The sequence below is a fragment of the Dendrobates tinctorius genome, unplaced genomic scaffold (assembly GCF_039654945.1).
Source record: "Dendrobates tinctorius isolate UK_male_01 unplaced genomic scaffold, ASM3965494v1 ptg000214l, whole genome shotgun sequence".
Lineage (NCBI taxonomy): Eukaryota > Metazoa > Chordata > Amphibia > Anura > Dendrobatidae > Dendrobates > Dendrobates tinctorius.
This window is the reverse complement of record NW_027361881.1, coordinates 9,631,836-9,650,102: the sequence shown is the minus strand read 5'-3', so window position 1 is coordinate 9,650,102 and position 18,267 is coordinate 9,631,836. Positions and strand designations below refer to the sequence as shown.

Here is an 18,267-nt window from a genome sequence, read left to right as displayed (position 1 = left end):
ATATTTTATTTTTTATGGCTTGTTGAGGAGGGATCCAGTTACCTCTGCAGTCTAGCAGCAGTTTTCCAACATTTGCCATGCTTACAAGCTCTTTTCAAAGAGTTGTAAGTTCTGCTATGAAGCTAGATCGCAGCCACATATTATTAGCGCCCAATCAGGGACAGCTTTAGTGCTTCTGTGTCCCTTTGATATGGGAGCGCAGCATCGGGAAGCACACAGATCGCAGCACAATGAAGCCACTGGTCCGAACTGTCAAGTAAGCAGGAGCTCACTGCCCACAGAAAGCAGTAGAGCAGTGCTTTCCTGGAAAGACATCATGGGACACAAACCCTTTAAAGTGCAAAATCAAGATTTTTTTTTTAAGGCCTAAAAACACCACAAAAGCACGCAGAAACACCGAACATGATGGTTTTGGGCAAAATTTGGGTAAGTTCTCTTTCTTTTTGACCTAGTTGTGGGCTTCTCCCGGAAACGTGGAATTTTTGATATGTGAACCTAGACCTTCGAGGTGTGAGGTCTTAGCTATACCTTACCCCATTTCCAGAAAAATGGTATTACCCTATAAATAAGTATACCTTTCTGGATAAGAATAAAGTGATTAAACAGAGTCAGCATGGGTTTGTAACTAATAAGTCATGTCAGACTAACTTGATTTCCTTCTATGATGGAATCACTGATTGGGTGGATCAAGGAAATGCTGTAGATACAGTATATCTTGACTTCAGCAAAGCATTTGACAAAGTATCTCACACAATCCTTATTGAAAAAATGACTAAGTATGGAATGGACAAGGCAACTGTTAGGTGGATTCATAACTGGCTTAGTGATCGGATCCAAAGAGTGGTCGTAAATGGCTGCACATCCAGTTGGAAGAATGTCTCAAGTGGGGTACCACAGGGCTCTGTCCTGGGCCCTGTATTGTTCAACATCTTTATCAACGATTTAGATGAGGGAATTGAGGGTAAACTGATTAAATTTGCTGATGACACAAAGCTAGGAGGGATAGCTAATACTAGAGAAGAGAGAGAGGATTCAAAAAGATATAAATAAACTGGAGAAGTGGGCAGCAACTAACAGAATGGTTTTTAACAGGGAAAAATGCAAAGTACTACATCCCACTACAATGGGATGAAACTGAATGGGAGGAGACACAGATTAGATATTAGAAAAAACTTTTTGACAGAGTGATCAATGAGTGGAACAGGCTGCCACGAGAAGTGGTGAGTTCTCCTTAAATGGAAGTCTTCAAACAGAGGCTGGACAGACATCTGTCTGGGATGATTTAGCGAATCCTGCTTTGAGCAGGGGGTTGGACCAGATGGCCCAGGAGGTCCCTTCCAACTCTACGATTCTATGAAATTTAAAGGGGAAGTCCTATACTATAAAATTGATGAGCTAACCTTAATATGTTCACAATATGAGATCAATTGGGGGTCAGACATCTGGCATCCACATCGACCAGCAATTAAGAGGTCCCGCATGAGCGGAAGTACACAAAGCCATAGATCTGCACACCATGCAGTGGCAATTCTTGGGTACTGCAGTCACATTCATTTCAATAAGAGCTACAGCCACTACACAATGTAAAGAGCTATGATGCCCGGCTCCGTTCGCCATGAACTGGCGCCAGCCTCTGGACATGATCAGAGGGGCTCCTAATGTCAGACCCCTATAGATATTGTAACATCAATATAGTAGTCCTGAAAAGCCTCTTTAATTTAACTTTATTCTATGATGTATTGTCCCCTCCATGCAATTAATTTTGTCCTTTTTTTGACATCACATATTTCGAAGCTCACAATTTTTTAAAACTCTATTTTCTTCCCCAGTTGGAGAACATACAGAGACAGAATGCGCTGTGGATTGTAACCACCCTTCACTTTGAATGCTTTAAAAAAATGCAGGTCGAGAAATAAAGAAAGGATTAGGATTTGTCCGGACCCACTAAGTGCAGATTTCCTGCCTCCCAGCTACCAGGCCCCTATTTGTAGCCCTCAGAATACATCTTTTACAAAATGCCTTCATTTCACATGGCTAATTCAGACACTAACAAGCCGGGGAGACTTTGAGATTCAGTTATTTTCTTTTTTTTTTATGAGCTTATTTAATATTTGCTTTTTAGCAATAAATGCTGCCGCAGATTTGTTTTTCTTTTATTTTTCCTTTTTCTGGAAAAGTTAATAAATTTAATGAAATATATTGAAATAAATTCAATACTTGAAATTAATCATTGACTTTTCCACCGGTGTAAATGCAAGTAATTTGTTGTTATAGATTCAGTTCTGGTGGAATTACCGTCTTGGTCTTGCAGAAAAAAAAATAAAAAATCTGAGAAAATATGCGAATATACAGTAAAACACTGGCACGCAGGGGGCCACTAAGATGCTGGATGATTGGAGATGTTAGCTGTTGTCTGATGGGGTTGGAAGTTTAGCAGATGGAGTGTTGGAAAATAGAAAATCCAGAAAGGACAAAAATTCCAAAAAGTAGTTGCTATATTTATTATTTTTTTCTTTTTACTTTACTTAAAATCGATCCTGGAAAACTTTTGCTGCTCACAATCTCAGCCAAGAAAGTCAATTGAAAAAGAGGGTGCCAGCTCACCAATTACTTGGAGTAAAAGTCCAGTGTGCACAGAGCCAGGATCCAACCTAATCGTGGTTCCTAATCGAAAAATGGGGATGATATTCCAGCTCCTGGTAAAAATCGCCAGCTTAAACTCTGACAAAGAACCGAAACGCGTCGCTTTGTACATCATGTAATTTTAGATGACTTTTTAACATTTTCTATTAAAGTGATTTTTACCAAGACCTGGAATATCATCCACATTTTTCCAGAGACTCAGTTATCCACATTTCACCAAAAGACCATTTCTAAACCACTGAACAATTACCCGTTTTGGTTTATTTTTTTACTATCTGATAGTTTTCTGAGATATTTGCATGTTTTACAGAGAACTACTGTGACAGTAATTGCAGCCTTCCCAAGTTTGGTTCGACATCTAAGTGCTGTTTGGTTTTGACGTGATTTTTTCTTCCATCTTCTCTTCATTCAAGAGAACTGCCTTACACTCTGATCGCACACACTCTGATCACAGTATGATTAGTATAATCGGCCTTACACTCTGATCGCACATACTGATCGCGCACATACTCTGAGTGCACTCTCTAATTGCGCAGAGTTCACACACTGATCACACACACTGATCAGGCAGAGTTGACACACTGATTATACTGATTACACTCTGATGGCACACACTGATCACACTCTGATCGTGCTCACACTCTAATCCCGCACACACTCTGATCACAGTGTCATTAGCATGATCGGCCTGATTCTTTCAGATGAAAGAATGTAAGTTGGTGTGACCCCAGCCTTAGGTGAATACTTACTATATTGTAGGGCTGGAGGACAAACAATGATGCTTTTACACGTTGACACTAGCTATATAGTCAAGTGATATGATTGTTGCCAGATGAGCCTTCCAAAAATGTTTCCCGCACCACATTTGGGCACTGAAAATATCTTCTGCTCTGTAACTCAACACCTATAGCCCCAAAATACCTATCAGGTGGACTAATTCCTTTAGCATTAATAACCTTCAGTGGCAATGTGCGTTAAAGTAAAGTCAACGACCATACTAGAAGAAGTCCCTTAAAAATTTATCTACAACTCAAAGAAGGTTCTATAGGCTGAGTGTTAAGTCGCCAAATATCCCCAGACATTAGATAAGATGCAGCTTACACCTCTTTTAAGTGATAAAAATGGCGACCTGCAGCTTCGTATTGTACCCAAGACACCAATGGTTCTTTATTCATGAGCGTTAGAAGAACTTGTTCTCCTTAAGAAGCTTATAGCATGGAATATCTTAAAGGCCACATCTCCTGGCCACCCACATACCTCTGTGTGTGTCTTGTGCCTTTGTTGATTCTTATAAAGCCTTCTCAATTGTCTCACTAGGTCATTACCATATCTACATAGCTTTATAAAAAACACACACATACAAAAAAACCCACATAGGAATTATGTTTTGTCCCGCTCTATTAAATTTTCGCTTTACATCTTCAAGCTGTTCCTCCTCAAAATCTCCTTTGATGCCAAGGAAAAATTTACAGGGTTCGTTTCCTTGTAAGTTGAAAAAATATCCATTAAAATTTTTCTTAAAAAATATTTAACTAAAGTCTATTTTTTTTTTTTGTTCTTTTAGGGGCCATGAATAAGTTAAACTTTAACAAGCCAATTTCGTAAACAGTTCTACAAACACTTAAATTACCCCATGATGTACGGCTTTTTGTGTCATATCTATTTGTAAACCATGTCAAAGGCAGATTTAAAATGTTTATGTCGTATTTATGTAATTTTATTACTGCAAATTGAATCTATCTAAACATCTCTCCTTACAGAGGGAGAGGGGATCCTTATGAGGTTTGGTGGTTTTCTCGGGCATACAACCCTCATTATCCTACTCGCAGTCCCTGACTCTTGATGTCCCCGTTCGAACAACATAAGAGAACATAAGTAGCCATTACCGAACAATGGTAACCCAAGTTCTTGCTTTGTGAGGCATCCAAAGTTTCCCAACACTTTTGGCTTGCATGGAGTCAGTCGACAGAATGTCATGTTCAATGCTTCTTACCCCATTCTCTATACTTTAGTAAACACTTGGACACTTTCTATCTTCCGGTTGGACTGTCTGTAGATGCTATGGTTAATGGTAAGGGCAAACCATACTTAACAAGTTTTAGAGTTGGCCATCTGGAAGGTTTTCCCATAACTATGTCCTCTTATCGGTTTTGTGTCTTCCATGCCCCATCTAAGCATCTTCTGTTCCACATTTTCTGATCTTTTTGTTCACCAAGAAAGCACTGATTGCCAGAAGTTTTCCGGAAAGTTTCAGGTTTGACAACTCTTCCTGAAGTTCTGGAGCTCTTCTCATTTCTGGATGAATCCAGGATGTTTTCAGAGACTTGGCAAGTAAAAGTTAAAGGGTTTGTCCCATGTTTTGTCTTTAGGAGCACACTGCTTCCCTGCCTCGTGGATTCTTGGTCCCTCGTTCCTGATGACTGACAGTTCGGAATAACACCACTGGCCCAAAATGTGTGCTGTGGACAGAGACCGTTTTGCCTCTGGGCCGAAACTGGTTGGATAGTTCTTGAAAACTGTATAGAAGATTAATTTCAAGCATTGAGCTCTTTGCCTAAGAAACTGGCCACTGCTGATAGACTGCAGAGGTGGCCAGTAACCTATGCAACAAGCAATAAACAATACAGTTAAAAATCCCTCTATTTTTGGGACGGAGCAGATTTTTAATAAAAGATATATTGCAAAGATGCTCATTTTTACAAACATTTTACAATTGTACCCATTTTAATTGAGGCAGCCCCTTTAAACTGCTGGAATCGGCTTCACCTCTGATCCTGGCTGTTGCAGAAAGGGCACGGCGGTGCTATTGCCTCAGATCTCGTGGGTGCGGTGGTACCACCCATGAGATAATGGTAATTATTTGAGTGCAGTATGGAGAAGGCGGTGGTAGGAAAGTAATTTTTTATTGCCCGTGTCTGCCAGAAGAAGGTGCTGTTTATGGTGAACAGTCAAAGGTTGTCAGAAAACATCCTGTGCCTAGTGATGGTTGTCAGATTTGCCTACCTCAATACCCTTATATATAGATATAGATTTAACTACGATTCAGTAAAGGGAAATCTACATGTCTTCCATTTATAGAGAAGAAAAAAATGGCTGAGATTTCTTCTAAAAATAGCTCCACTTCAGTCCACAGTTTGTGGCTGGTATTGCAGCTCAACAGTGCAAAGAATGGGACTGAGTTGCAATACCACACACAACCATTGAATAGGTGTGGTGGCGCTGTTTTTGGAAGAAAGCTGACATGTTTGCTAATCCTGTACAACCCATACAATGGGGCCCACCGGAGGATTCTCCTGTTCTCCCGTGGGCCAGTTCAAGCCAGATGAAAAGTGTCTCTGGCATTTTGGAAAAAAAAAAAATCACAGAAGATGAAATCTAATTGCTTCAGTAATTTCAAGGTATTTTGAAATCATCCCAAGTCCTAGAATTTCATTTATTACTCTTTTTTCATGCAGATATTCTACGGATCACAACATTTCTATCCTTCATTACCTTTAAGGTATTTTTTAAATAAACTTTTTTTTTTTTTTTTTTTTATAAAGCCTCTTTAAATTTCCAGCTTGGAAAGTCTGCCCGTAAACCCAGAATCATCTATTTATTATTTTTTTTATTATTTTTTTTTTTCCCATTCTATACAGCTACATTGTCATTTATGAGCGATTCTTGGAGCAGGGAGTGTTTTACGCCATCCGTGCATGAAAGATTTTTTTTTTTTTTTTTTCTTGAACGGGTCCTAGTTAATTTTCCAGCTGTGTAAATATTGATAAGATAACAATAGAATTTGTTCCCGACACATATGGCTGAGACAATTCAATGAAGTAATGTTCCCGTGCTCGCATTAATTAAAATGCTAGCATTCGAAAGCTATTAATGATCAATACCGGCTATGGAGCGGACGTATACCAGTGTGCATTTATATGCATTTAGTGCCAAATACTCTTTGCATAGAGAAATCGCCGGCGAGCGCACAGTGAAGGCAGCTGCTCTATTTAAAAATGTATGTTAAAAAAAAAAAGAAGGGAATGAGAATAAAGGCGAATCCCATTTATAATATGCCGTGCAGAATGAAGATGGAAGTCCTTTCAATAGAAATACAAAAAGGCTATTTTTTATTGGATATTTAGCCGCTTATTGGTTTCTTCGTATTTCCCTTAATATTTTTTAACCATTTGAGGCCTGATAGATACACACACACACACACACACACACACACACATACATTTATACATACTGTACATTAGCAGTGCGCTCCCTCCACATCTTCTCTCCCCAGTTAACTTAAATAGAGAAAGCTTCAACCTGGAATGGATTTCATGTAAAAAAAAAAAAATAATAATTTTTAAAAATAATTTTAGCTGAGGATTAGTGATGAGCAAACGTGCTCGGATAGGGTGTTATCCAAGCATGCTCGTGTGCTAATCTTCGGTGTCCTCAAAAGACATGTTCGAGTCCTCGAGGTTGCATATATCAAGACTGTTCGAAACCCTCAACACATGCAGGAATTGCTTATTTGTTCGGCAATCCCTGCATGTGTTGCTGCTGTCTAACAGCGGCAAGACATATAACTGTGGGGACTCAAACATATTAGTCGAGCACGCCGAAGACACTCAGTTAACACCCGAGTATGGTCCGATAACAGCATATCCAAGCACGTTCGCTCATCGCTACTGGGGATCATTGCAAAATTTTGAGGACAGCAAACATATACAGTAGGTACGGAAAGTGTTCAGACCCCTTTAAATTTTTCACTTTGTTTCATTGCAGCCATTTGGTAAATTCAAAAAAGTTCGTTTTTTTTCTCAATGTACACTCTGCACCCCATCTTGACTGGAAAAAGCAAAAATTGAAACATTTTTGCAAATTTATTAAAAAAGAAAAACTGAAATATCACATGGTCATAAGTATTCAGACCCTTTGCTCAGTATTGAGTAGAAGCACCTTTTGAGCTAGTACAGCCATGAGTCGTCTTGGGAATGATGCAACAAGTTTTTCACCCCTGGATTTGGGGATCCTCTGCCATTCTTCCTTGCAGATCCTCTCCAGTTCCGTCAGGTTGGATGGTGAACGTTGGTAGACAGCCATTTTCAGGTCTCTCCAGAGATGCTCAATTGGGTTTAGGTCAGGTCTCTGGCTTGGCCATTCAAGAATAGTCACAGAGTTGTCCTGAAGCCACTCCTTTGTTATTTTAGCTGTGTGCTTAGGGTCATTGTCTTGTTGGAAGGTGAACCTTCGGCCAAGTCTGAGGTCCAGAGCGCTGTGGAAGAGATTTTCATCCAGAATATCTCTGTACTTGGCCACATTCATGTTTCCTTCGGTTGAAACCAATCGTCCTGTCCCTGCAGCTGAAAAACACCCCCATAGCATTAGGCTGCCACCACCATGTTTCACTGTTGGGATTGTATTGGGCAGGTGATGAGCAGTGCCTGGTTTTCTCCACACATACCGCTTAGAATTATCACCAAAAAGTTCTATCTTCGTCTCATCAGACCAGAGAATCTTATTTCTCATAGTCTGAGAGTCCTTCATGTGTTTTCTTTTTTAGCAAACTCTATGCGGGCTTTCACATGTCTGGCACTGAGGAGAGGCTTCCGTCGTGCTACTCTGCCATAAAGGTCCGACTGGTGGAGGGCTGCAGTGATAGTTGACTTTGTGGAACTTTCTCCCATCTCCCTACTGCATCTGTGGAGCTCAGCCACAGTGATCTTGGGGTTCTTATTTACCTCTATCACCAAGGCTCTTCTCCCACGAATGCTCAGTTTGACTGGACGGCCAGGTCTAGGAAGACTTCTGGTGATCCCAAACCTCTTCCATTTTAGGATTATGGAGGCCACTGTGCTCTTAGAAACCTTGAGTACTGCAGAAATTCTTTTGTAACCTTGGCCAGATGTGTGCCTTGCCACAATTCTGTCTCTGAGCTCCTTGGCCAGTTCCTTTGACCTCATGATTCTTATTTGGTGTGACATGCACTGTGAGCTGTGAGCTCTTATATAGACAGGTGTGCGCCTTTACAAATCAAGTCCTATCAGTTAAATTAAACACAGCTGGACTCCAATGAAGGAGTAGAACCATCTCAAGGAGGATCACAAGGAAATGGACTGTATGTGCCTTAAATATGAGTGTCTGAGCAAAGCGTCTGAATACTTATGACCATGCGATATTTCAGTTTTTCTTTTTTAATACATTTTCAAAAATGTCTACATTTCTGTTTTTTCAGTTACGATGGGGTGCGGGGAGTGTACATTAATGAGAAAAAAAATGAACTTTTTTGAATTTACCAAATGGCTGCAATGAAACAGAGTGAAAGCTTTAAAGGGGTCTGAATACTTTCCGTACCCACTGTACAATTCATGCTCGGGTATAATAGGAATATGGCTGTCTAAATTTGCAGCTGGATTGGGATTCAAGTTGCCCATTCATCAGGAATTTTTACATTTTAATTATTTTTCTCCTAAAAAGATCCAGTTGTACTTTATAAACCTATCACATAACAAGAAGGGCTCCTTGGAGAAAGCTGCCGGTCAACTGACTACCCAATATGGCAAGGAAGACTTGTATGCAATGCATCGGAGCCACACATTTACTGTAGCAATAGGGCTACTTTCACCCATCGATGGTCAAAAGTGTCCTTCTGGCCTGTGAAGGGATGCATGCATCAGCAATCTTCTGTCAATTGTATGCTCAGCAACCTGTGATTTCTTGCACGGATGGCCTCCACAAGAAAGCCTGTCCGGTCTTTATCTTGAGGAGATACGTGAAGCAACCCTGGGTGGTAGGCATTTCCAGGAACATATATATATTGTGCACAATAGGAAATATAAAATTATAATTGTAGAAAAGAAATACTTTCAAAACTTTTAGAAACGCTTATGCAGTAGAGCTCGTGTCTTTGATGAGTTCTATTTTAGTTCTGAGATTTTCCAAATTGGGCAAATAAATATCACAGTAACATTAGGGGTGATCGAGTTTAAGTATAGATGCACATATTTAGTGTTTCGCATCTAGGCCTTCCCCTCACTTTGATTAGATCCAAGGGAGTAATTGATCACAATCATGTAAGGTAAAAATAATGTACATGATTGTCGGAGTTCTTCTAATTTCAAACTTTTGGGTTTTTGGTGCCTTGAAAAAAAAAATCCCAGCATCTGCCTCCACAGCTGGTTCTTTTCTTCTAAAACTCCGTTCACTATTAAGATACCATATGCTGCTTAAAATAATGATTAAAAAGATGAAATTATCCCCAAGAATCACAATCACAAGAATTGACAGAACAAATGAAACAGACAGACAGAGTACTGATACCGTCCCTGCTATAATTAACCAGCGTCTGGCTGAAGTGATGTTAGAAGTGATCGTCTCTGTGTTACAGATATGGGGGACGACACTGGAAGATGTACAGGAGCACAACAACAAGCTATGATGAGGGACAGAAACCTTGGCTCAGCTATGAAGGACTGTCCTTACTGTGGGAAAACCTTTAGGACTTCACATCACCTAAAGGTGCATTTGAGGATACATACAGGTAAGACCTGAACCCAGGACGAGAACGTAGCATTACCTTGAATCTGGTTTTTATGTGAGGTCTCATGTCCATGCTAGAAGTAGAGTTTCCACCAGTTATTGTGCAATGGAAGGTCTCCATCGCACAAGAGAGTCCTCCTGTTGTAGACCACCTCCATACCCAAAAAGTTTTCATCTGGCTTCTGATGAAAAGAGATGGTCATAGTGCCCCAGCTCAGAAAATCATTAATTTTGGCTCAGTTATGGTTGACAATTGGAATTAGCGAAGTGTCTCACCAACATTGAGACATTTGCCTATCCTTTTGACCCTGAGCCATGAACATCATCCTTATGATGGTGCACATCGCATCCCCGGGTGTCATTGATCACTTTTGTTTTTTGTAAGTAATCGGTGGCTCTCCCCAACTTAAGTCCCAGCCTAGTTATTGTATCAGATATCGTAGTTAGGCCATATATAGATGGATTTAACATGGATAGACTTTGTGACCACCCTCGATTTCATGGATGAAGATTTATGATCTGGACAACGTACGTATAGTATGCCCACACTATGGCTACTTAATCTGAGCCCTCCATGTTTAGGGAATGTTTTCAGTAACTTGAGAAGTATCTTATAGGAAATGAACTCTCTCAATTCTATGGCTAGTTGTTCATGAAATTATGAGTTTGACTTTAAGTAGCTATTTTTCTTCAGCTAGCCCATTGGCTTCAGCCAAAATAAGCCCAAATTCTCAAAATCATCCGAACCCTGATTACTAACCCATGAAGTAGCTTTTATGACAAGGGTAGCTCATCTCCTTAAAGATGACCATAGCCATTAATGGACAGATGTTACACTGATGGTCATCAACACATCTGCCTATTTTTGTAACCCTTGTGCTGTTACCCCACGAGCTACTGGCTCGTATGGAGTCCAATACTGCGACTATGTGATGTTATTAAACATTAACTTCAATATATTGGGTGATCAAACTTATAGGGGGTTGGTACTATATGTTTTAGAAGGTCCTAGGTCAGCTCTACTGTAGATTCTAAAGCATCTAGCGCTATAGATGTCAATTCTACAAATGAATTGCCATAGATTCCAGAGCCTTCAAGGGTGGCATCTTTTCTATGCTCCAGTATAATCGAGGCTATAGATTCTAGAGTGCTCTAGAAAAGTAGATCCCCCATTGTAAACTTAAAAAAGAAGTTGAACAACTTGAAATATGCATGCATCTAAGGATAATTTTTCATACACGGTATATTGCATCTTCAAGGAAAGTTCATTCATAGGTTCCATATCGGTTACACTCTCCAAATGTGTAAACGTCAGATCTTGGGTTGTTAAAGCGTTGTACTAAAAGAGTTGTCCTTTCTTGACAACCCCTGTCCATACAACCTCTTAGGGCATATGACCCTACTCCATGAGCCAGAGCAAGGAGCCTTTAGAGTAAGGCTTCGGCAGTGGGTACCAGTAGAGTTGAGCAAATTTTTCTATATTCGGTTCGGTTTACGATCGCCGGCGAATATTTTATTTGCAATATTCGCCGAACGCCATTGGAGTCAATGGGACAAGAGATGGGCGAATATGTTTAAAAACGATCGTCAGGCATAAATTTGGCACAAATATGGAAAATTCTGATTAGATGATTGTTTCCGATCAAATTTGCTCATCTCTAGTTACCAGGTCGAGGTATTCAAGTCTACCCAAGGGAACCTATGCTCCCTGTTTCTCTTGGAAGCATGGTCAGATCAAGAGGAGTTGAGTGGTGTAGCTAGTTATTCAACTGTTTGCCTGCAGGAGTGACTATCTTCATCAGTACCACCAGTTATCTTATATACATTGGATAGATGATGATATTTGGAAACCGGAATAACCTCATTCCATCTCTTCCTGATTTGAGAAGCTGATCAACTTGAATAGAAAGGGTTGACCGGTTTGGACCTTGTCATTGGTTAACTTTTCTCTATTTCTTATTATATATTTCAACTTCACGATTTAAAAATATTATAACTAAATTTCATGATTTATAAAAAATTAATAGTCCAAAACAGCGCAAATTAAAAAAAAAAAGTGAAACATCTCGCCGTTGACTTTCCATTAAACTCTTTATTCTTAGTTGGGAGTAAGAATCAAACTCATCTCTTTTTTGCTAAACAGTTTATTTTTTGCTTTTCTGTTATTTTTTTTGTTAATTTCTTTTTCTTTTCTTTTTTTTTTTTGTAACATTGCAGTGGTAGCAATTTTGGGCTTAATGACATCCCAAAACTTTTGTTTGGAATAATTGATTGAATTTAAATTTCTTTAAAAGTTTAAGAGGTAATGTTACAGTATAAATTTCATAGCAAAACACTAAGTAGAGAAATATCCATTAGCAAAATTAACTACAGTTTCTAGGTAGCTAACAATGTTCAGTATACAGTAGGGCATGGCTAATGAACACTGCAGCGGGTGATATTTCATTATACAAATTAATGCTCACATTTTAATGGGAAAGTCACATAATGAATCTCGGCTTCAGTGACAGCAATTAGAGGCACAGATTGTCCCCTTCTGGACAAGGCACTGTTTAGCAATAAGCAGCTGCGTTAAAGATCTCCAGGTTTACAACTTATATATATATATATGTATATAGGCTTTGGGGGGAAATTAGTATACAATTTATATCAATGTTCCAAAACTTCAGTTCATCCGCGTCGGTCATCGATCTCGTCCGACCCCGCTTATGTAAAGAAAAGTCTAAATAAATAAAACAAGTGAGGCCGAAAATAACTCGTAAAATCCCTAGAAACTTCAGACACATTTAATACCGAGGAATCTTTTTTTGGGGAGGGTAATCTTCATTCATTAGAAGAGTCTTTGGGGGGGGGGGGGTTAGGAATTTTTTATTTTTTATTTTTCAAATTCAGTATAGTGTAATACAAATAAAATGAAAGCAAAATATACAAAGCAATAACCATCACAAGAAAATCTGCGATTGTATAGACTTTACAGATAGTGAAAAAAGAAGTTGGAGGGCAAAAGAGTGCAAATAGGGTCTTATCCGACAGACTTGATTTATATTAAAATAGTTAAAAAATCGCTTTGAAAACAGGTAATCAACTACTGCAGATCCACGGGTCACCAGACCAATAGGAGATTTAAGAAGGAAAACTTGTAGTGATTTTCTACGCTGCTGAAGATTGAAGACAATCCAGTACGAAGAGATATTAGTGAGGTTTCTATTCGACACGTTTTGAGGTATAGCACACTAATTCAGGAAGTAACCACATAAGAACACATTGAGATAAAGAACCTATGTTTATGTAAGTGTGATCTTATGTGGTTTCTTCCTGAAGAAGATTTGTGAGAGAGTTTCGAAACGCGTCGAATAAAAAAGGCATTATAATATCTCTTGGTTCTGGATTGTCTTCAATCTTAAGCAGCGCGGAAAAACACCACAATTTTGCCTTCTTAAATAGATAGTAAAAAAACATCCTAGCTAGTGATGAGCGAGCGTGCTCAGATAAGGTGTTATCTAACCATGCTCGGGTGCTAACTGAGTGTCTTTGGCATGCTCGAAAAATATGTTTGCGTCCCCGCGGCTGCATGTGTTCGACAGCCCCAACACATGCAGGGATTCCTTGTCTGCGAGACATGCAGCCGTGGGGACTCAAACATAGTTTTCGAGCACGCAGAAGACACTCAGCACCCAAGCCTACTCTGATGACGCCGTATCCATGCACTTTGCTCATCACTAATCCTAACCTGTCTTTAAAAATTTTTTTTTTTAGCTTTTAGAATGGATTTTTTTTTGGGGGGGAGGATGTTACATAACAAAATGCAAAATCTGCACTATGGGTATCTCTAAATTTCCAGTCTCCTCCATTATTTTAATTCCAGTCTAAGAATTCTTACTGATGGTTTAGAGCTTTTTTTTGTTTTTAATAATTTTCTCCACTACTTTTGATATTGATCTTATCCTAGAAACGTCGGACACATTGAATTCAGAGGAATCTTTTGGGGTGTTAATATTAGAAGAGATTTGAAAATTTTAGCATTTTTTTGTACTGTAAATTCAATACAATATAAATATTATACAAGGAAAATAAAAGCAAAATGTGTACTAAGTGGTAATGAATAAAAAGAGAATTTGTGATTGTAAAGACTTTTTGGACAGTAAAACGTTATTTTCACCTATTTTTACATTTTTTTTCTCCTTTTATAGAGGATTTTTTGTGTTATTTTCATATTTTGTCTAACAAAATGCAAAATCTTTATTTTGAGTTGTTAAAGTTCCTTAATTTTCCTCCATTATTCTAATGCCTCAATCTAAGAGTTTTCAATTGTGATTTAGAGCTTTCTGTAGTTTTTAGTCAAGTTTTTAAATAATTTCATCCATAAAGGGGCTGTTCAACTATTTTTAGAACAGGTCATCAATATCATATTGGTGGGGGTCCAACTACTCAGCTGATTTCAGCTCCAGAAATGACTAGATGTAAACAGTGTACGGTGCAAAACAGTGCAGCTCCCAGCTCCTTTTTCTGTGTGATGGATGTTTTCGGGTTCTGGAACTCATCTCCTATTGAAGTGAAGATGGTACCCAAGAAAAGCCACTGCCCAGTGAAAGGACCGGTGCTTTTTACACTTCATACACTGTATTCATTAGGACCGCTGTGGGATCTGATGGGTAAGAGTGCGCGTTCAGTGCCAAAATGCGTTGGTGCAATAAAGAACCGATTTGGAACACAAAAGGCTTCTCATTTACTGCAGCACAACCCATACATTGGGATGATGTCCTCATCTACTAGGATGAGGTGGATGTCCTATTACCCCACACTCCAGTAGACAATGGAACTAAACTGGAGTCTGTAGTCTAATGGAAAAATTAGCCAAAAAGGGAAGAGGAATACCCATGTAACCCTTGTCCTAAAACGACTGTCAAAAGGACTAAATATCTATGCTCCACCTTAACATCCTTTTTTCAAAGCCACTTTTGTAATCCTGGCATCAGACGTGCCGATGGACGTCACTGCTACTTAAGAGTCGGCTGCTCCCCAAGGTGAGACTGAGTGAATGGAGGATCTGAGCCCAAAGGGTGACATCACATCAATCCCCAGAGTTTGTACATCCTCTCCATTCAGGCAAGCGGGAAGCCACAGGGGGACAGTCACTAGCTATTCGGATATTTTTAACTCCTCCCCCATTACATTGGGGGAACAATTAGAGTGAAAACTGATCCAAGTTCTATATGGTAACGTCTAGAGGGGTAGCTACTTTGCTTAGCAGAATGCACTAGGAAAGATGAGGGGCGGTGCTGAATGTAAGTAACTTTTTGGGTTGGGATTACTGATGAGCGAACGTGCTCGGATAAAGTCGTATCCGAGCATGCTAATGTCTTCAGCATGCTCGAACGTGCTCTTTGTTAGGCAATCCGTGCATGTGTTGCGGCTGTCGAGACATACAGGCGCGGGGACTCAAATATATTTTTTGAGCATGCCTAAGACACTTGGTTAGCACATGAGCTTGCTCGGGTAACACCTTAGGCCTCTTTCACACTTCAGTTTTTTACAATCAGTCACAATCCGCCAGGTTTTGAAAAAAACGGATCCGCAATTTTTTTTTGAGGATCCGTTTTTTCCCCCATTGACTTCCATTATTGGCGGATTGTGACGGATTGCCGTCCGTTGCATCCGTTTTTTTTGCGGATCTGCCAAAAGTTGCTGTCCGTTACCATCCTCAAAGATTTCAAAACGGAGCTTGCAACTTTTTTTTTTTCTGGCGCATCCTCCAGACACTGTTTTAACCCGAAATTCTTTCTGGCTGCCAGACAAAAAAAAAAAAAAAAAAAAAATTCTCTCTCTCTCCTCTCTCTCTCTCCTCTCTCTCTCTCTTCTCTCTCTCTTCTCTCTCTTCTCTCTCTCCTCTCTCTCTCTCCTCTCTCTCTCTTCTCTCTCTCCTCTCTCTCCTCTCTCTCTCTCCTCTCTCTCTCTCCTCTCTCTCTCTCTCCTCTCTCTCTCTCTCCCCTCTCTCTCTCTCCTCTCTCTCTCCTCTCTCTCTCCTTTTCCAGGCTGCGATTCCTTTAAAAATCTGCATTTGTCGGATCCGTCAAAAAAAACGGACGGGTGGCATCCGTTGTCATCAGTTCTACAACGGATCCGCCATCCGTCCTTTTGGCGGATTATGACTGATGCAAAAAACTGAAGTGTGAAAGAGGCCTTATCCGAGCATGTTTGCTCATCACTAATTGTGTGCCATCCTTGCAGAGTAGAAGTCATATCCTGAAATGGTGGGTGCTTTATAATAGGCGACTGGTTTTCCCATCTTTAATTTGCAGTTTGTGCCGGCAGATAGCAAAAGATTAAGGCCTAGATTCTAGGCCTTAATCCCTGACCACTTTAATTGACCACTGCCTAAATATAAGATCTAAGAAAGATACAGATGACGTGAATTCATAATGTTACTACCTACACAGGTGCCAAATGTAACGTACCAGGGGAAGTAGCTTAAAGGAGTATGTTCATCTCATGGAATGATAGAATAGCGCTAGGTTGTGTCATTACTCTATGACCATGGGGGGTGTCAAACTTCTGGGAACCCTAACTATTGAGAATCAACGTTGCGGCCAGTACACAGACTTTCCCCGCACTGTGCTATTTTTGACTAAACACTGTGCATGGAATTTCAAGTTAGTGCTGTACAATTTTTGTGAGCATCATCCATTAAAAGGAACTTGTCGGCACATTTTTTTTACATGGCAGCAGTGGTTTAGCTATATAGGCGGTTTAGTGCTAATTAAAATAATACCTTTTTTGTACAGATCCAGTGTGCCGTTCATGAGAAATCTAGTGTAGAAACCATACGCATTTCAGGCTGGGAGTTCACTGGAAGCGTCAAGAAGAAGCAGTCCAAGTGCATTGACACACCCCCAGTGCACTTCTCGCCTGATTTGCATATGGTTTTTATACAAGATTTCTCATAACTGGCACATCTGATCTGTACAAAAAAGGTAGAATTTTTATTGGGAGACCAAAGCCTATAGAGCCAAACCATGACTGTGTTTCCCCGAAAATAAGACAGGTTCTTAAATTTTTTTTTGCCCCGAAAGAATGGGTTAAGGTTTATTTTCAGGGGATTTTTTTTTTTTTCTTTTTCATGAACAACAATCCACATTTGGCTTGAACAAGAAAAAAAATCAACGTTTATTCAAATATAATAACGCATACACATGTATATACACACACTGCACATACATACACATGTATATACACACACTGCACATACATACACGTGTATATACACACACTGCACATACATACACGTGTATATACACACACTGCACATACATACACATGTATATACACACACTGCACATACATACACATGTACAGTCATGGCCAAAAGTATTGACACCCCTGCAATTCTGTCAGATAATACTCAGTTTCTTCCTGAAAATGATTGCAAACACAAATTCTTTGGTATTATTATCTTCATTTAATTTGTCTTAAATGAAAAAACACAAAAAGAATTTTCCTAAAGCCAAATTGGATATAATTCCACACCAAACCTAACAAAGAGGGTGGACAAAAGTATTGGCACTGTTCGAAAAATCATGTGATGCTTCTCTAATTTGTGTAATTAACAGCACCTATAACTTACCTGTTGCACCTAACAGGTGTTGGCAATAACTAAATCACACTTGCAGCCAGGTGACATGGATTAAAGTTGACTCAACCTCTGTCCTGTGTCCTTGTGTGTACCACATTGAGCATGGAGAAAAGAAAGAAGACCAAAGAACTGTCTGAGGACTTGAGAAACCAAATTGTGAGGAATCATGAGCAATCTCAAGGCTACAAGTCCATCTCCAAAGACCTGAATGTTCCTGTGTCTACCGTGTGCAATGTCATCAAGAAGTTTAAAGCCCATGGCACTGTGGCTAACCTCCCTAGATGTGGACGGAAAAGAAAAATTGACAAGAAATTTCAACGCAAGATTGTGCGGATGTTGGATAAAGAACCTCCACTAACATCCAAACAAGTTCAAGCTGCCCTGCAGTCCGAGGGTACAACAGTGTCAACCCGTACTATCCGTCGGCATCTGAATGAAAAGGGACTGTATGGTAGGAGACCCAGGAAGACTCCACT

General features: G+C 39.7%; 1 protein-coding gene across 7 annotated transcripts in view; it reads left to right on the top strand.

Annotated features, from left to right (window-relative positions):
- The window catches only part of ZNF536 (zinc finger protein 536), a 467,918-nt gene that overhangs the window by 432,356 nt on the left and 17,295 nt on the right, over positions 1–18,267 (top strand). For 6 of the 7 annotated variants that reach the window (XM_073555023.1, XM_073555019.1, XM_073555020.1 and 3 more), the window contains one exon: positions 10,010–10,162. The exons of the other annotated variant lie outside the window; for it this stretch is intronic. In XM_073555023.1, coding sequence (XP_073411124.1) covers positions 10,010–10,162 — 153 coding nt within the window. The remainder of the gene's footprint in view (positions 1–10,009; positions 10,163–18,267) is intronic. 7 annotated transcript variants of the gene reach the window in all.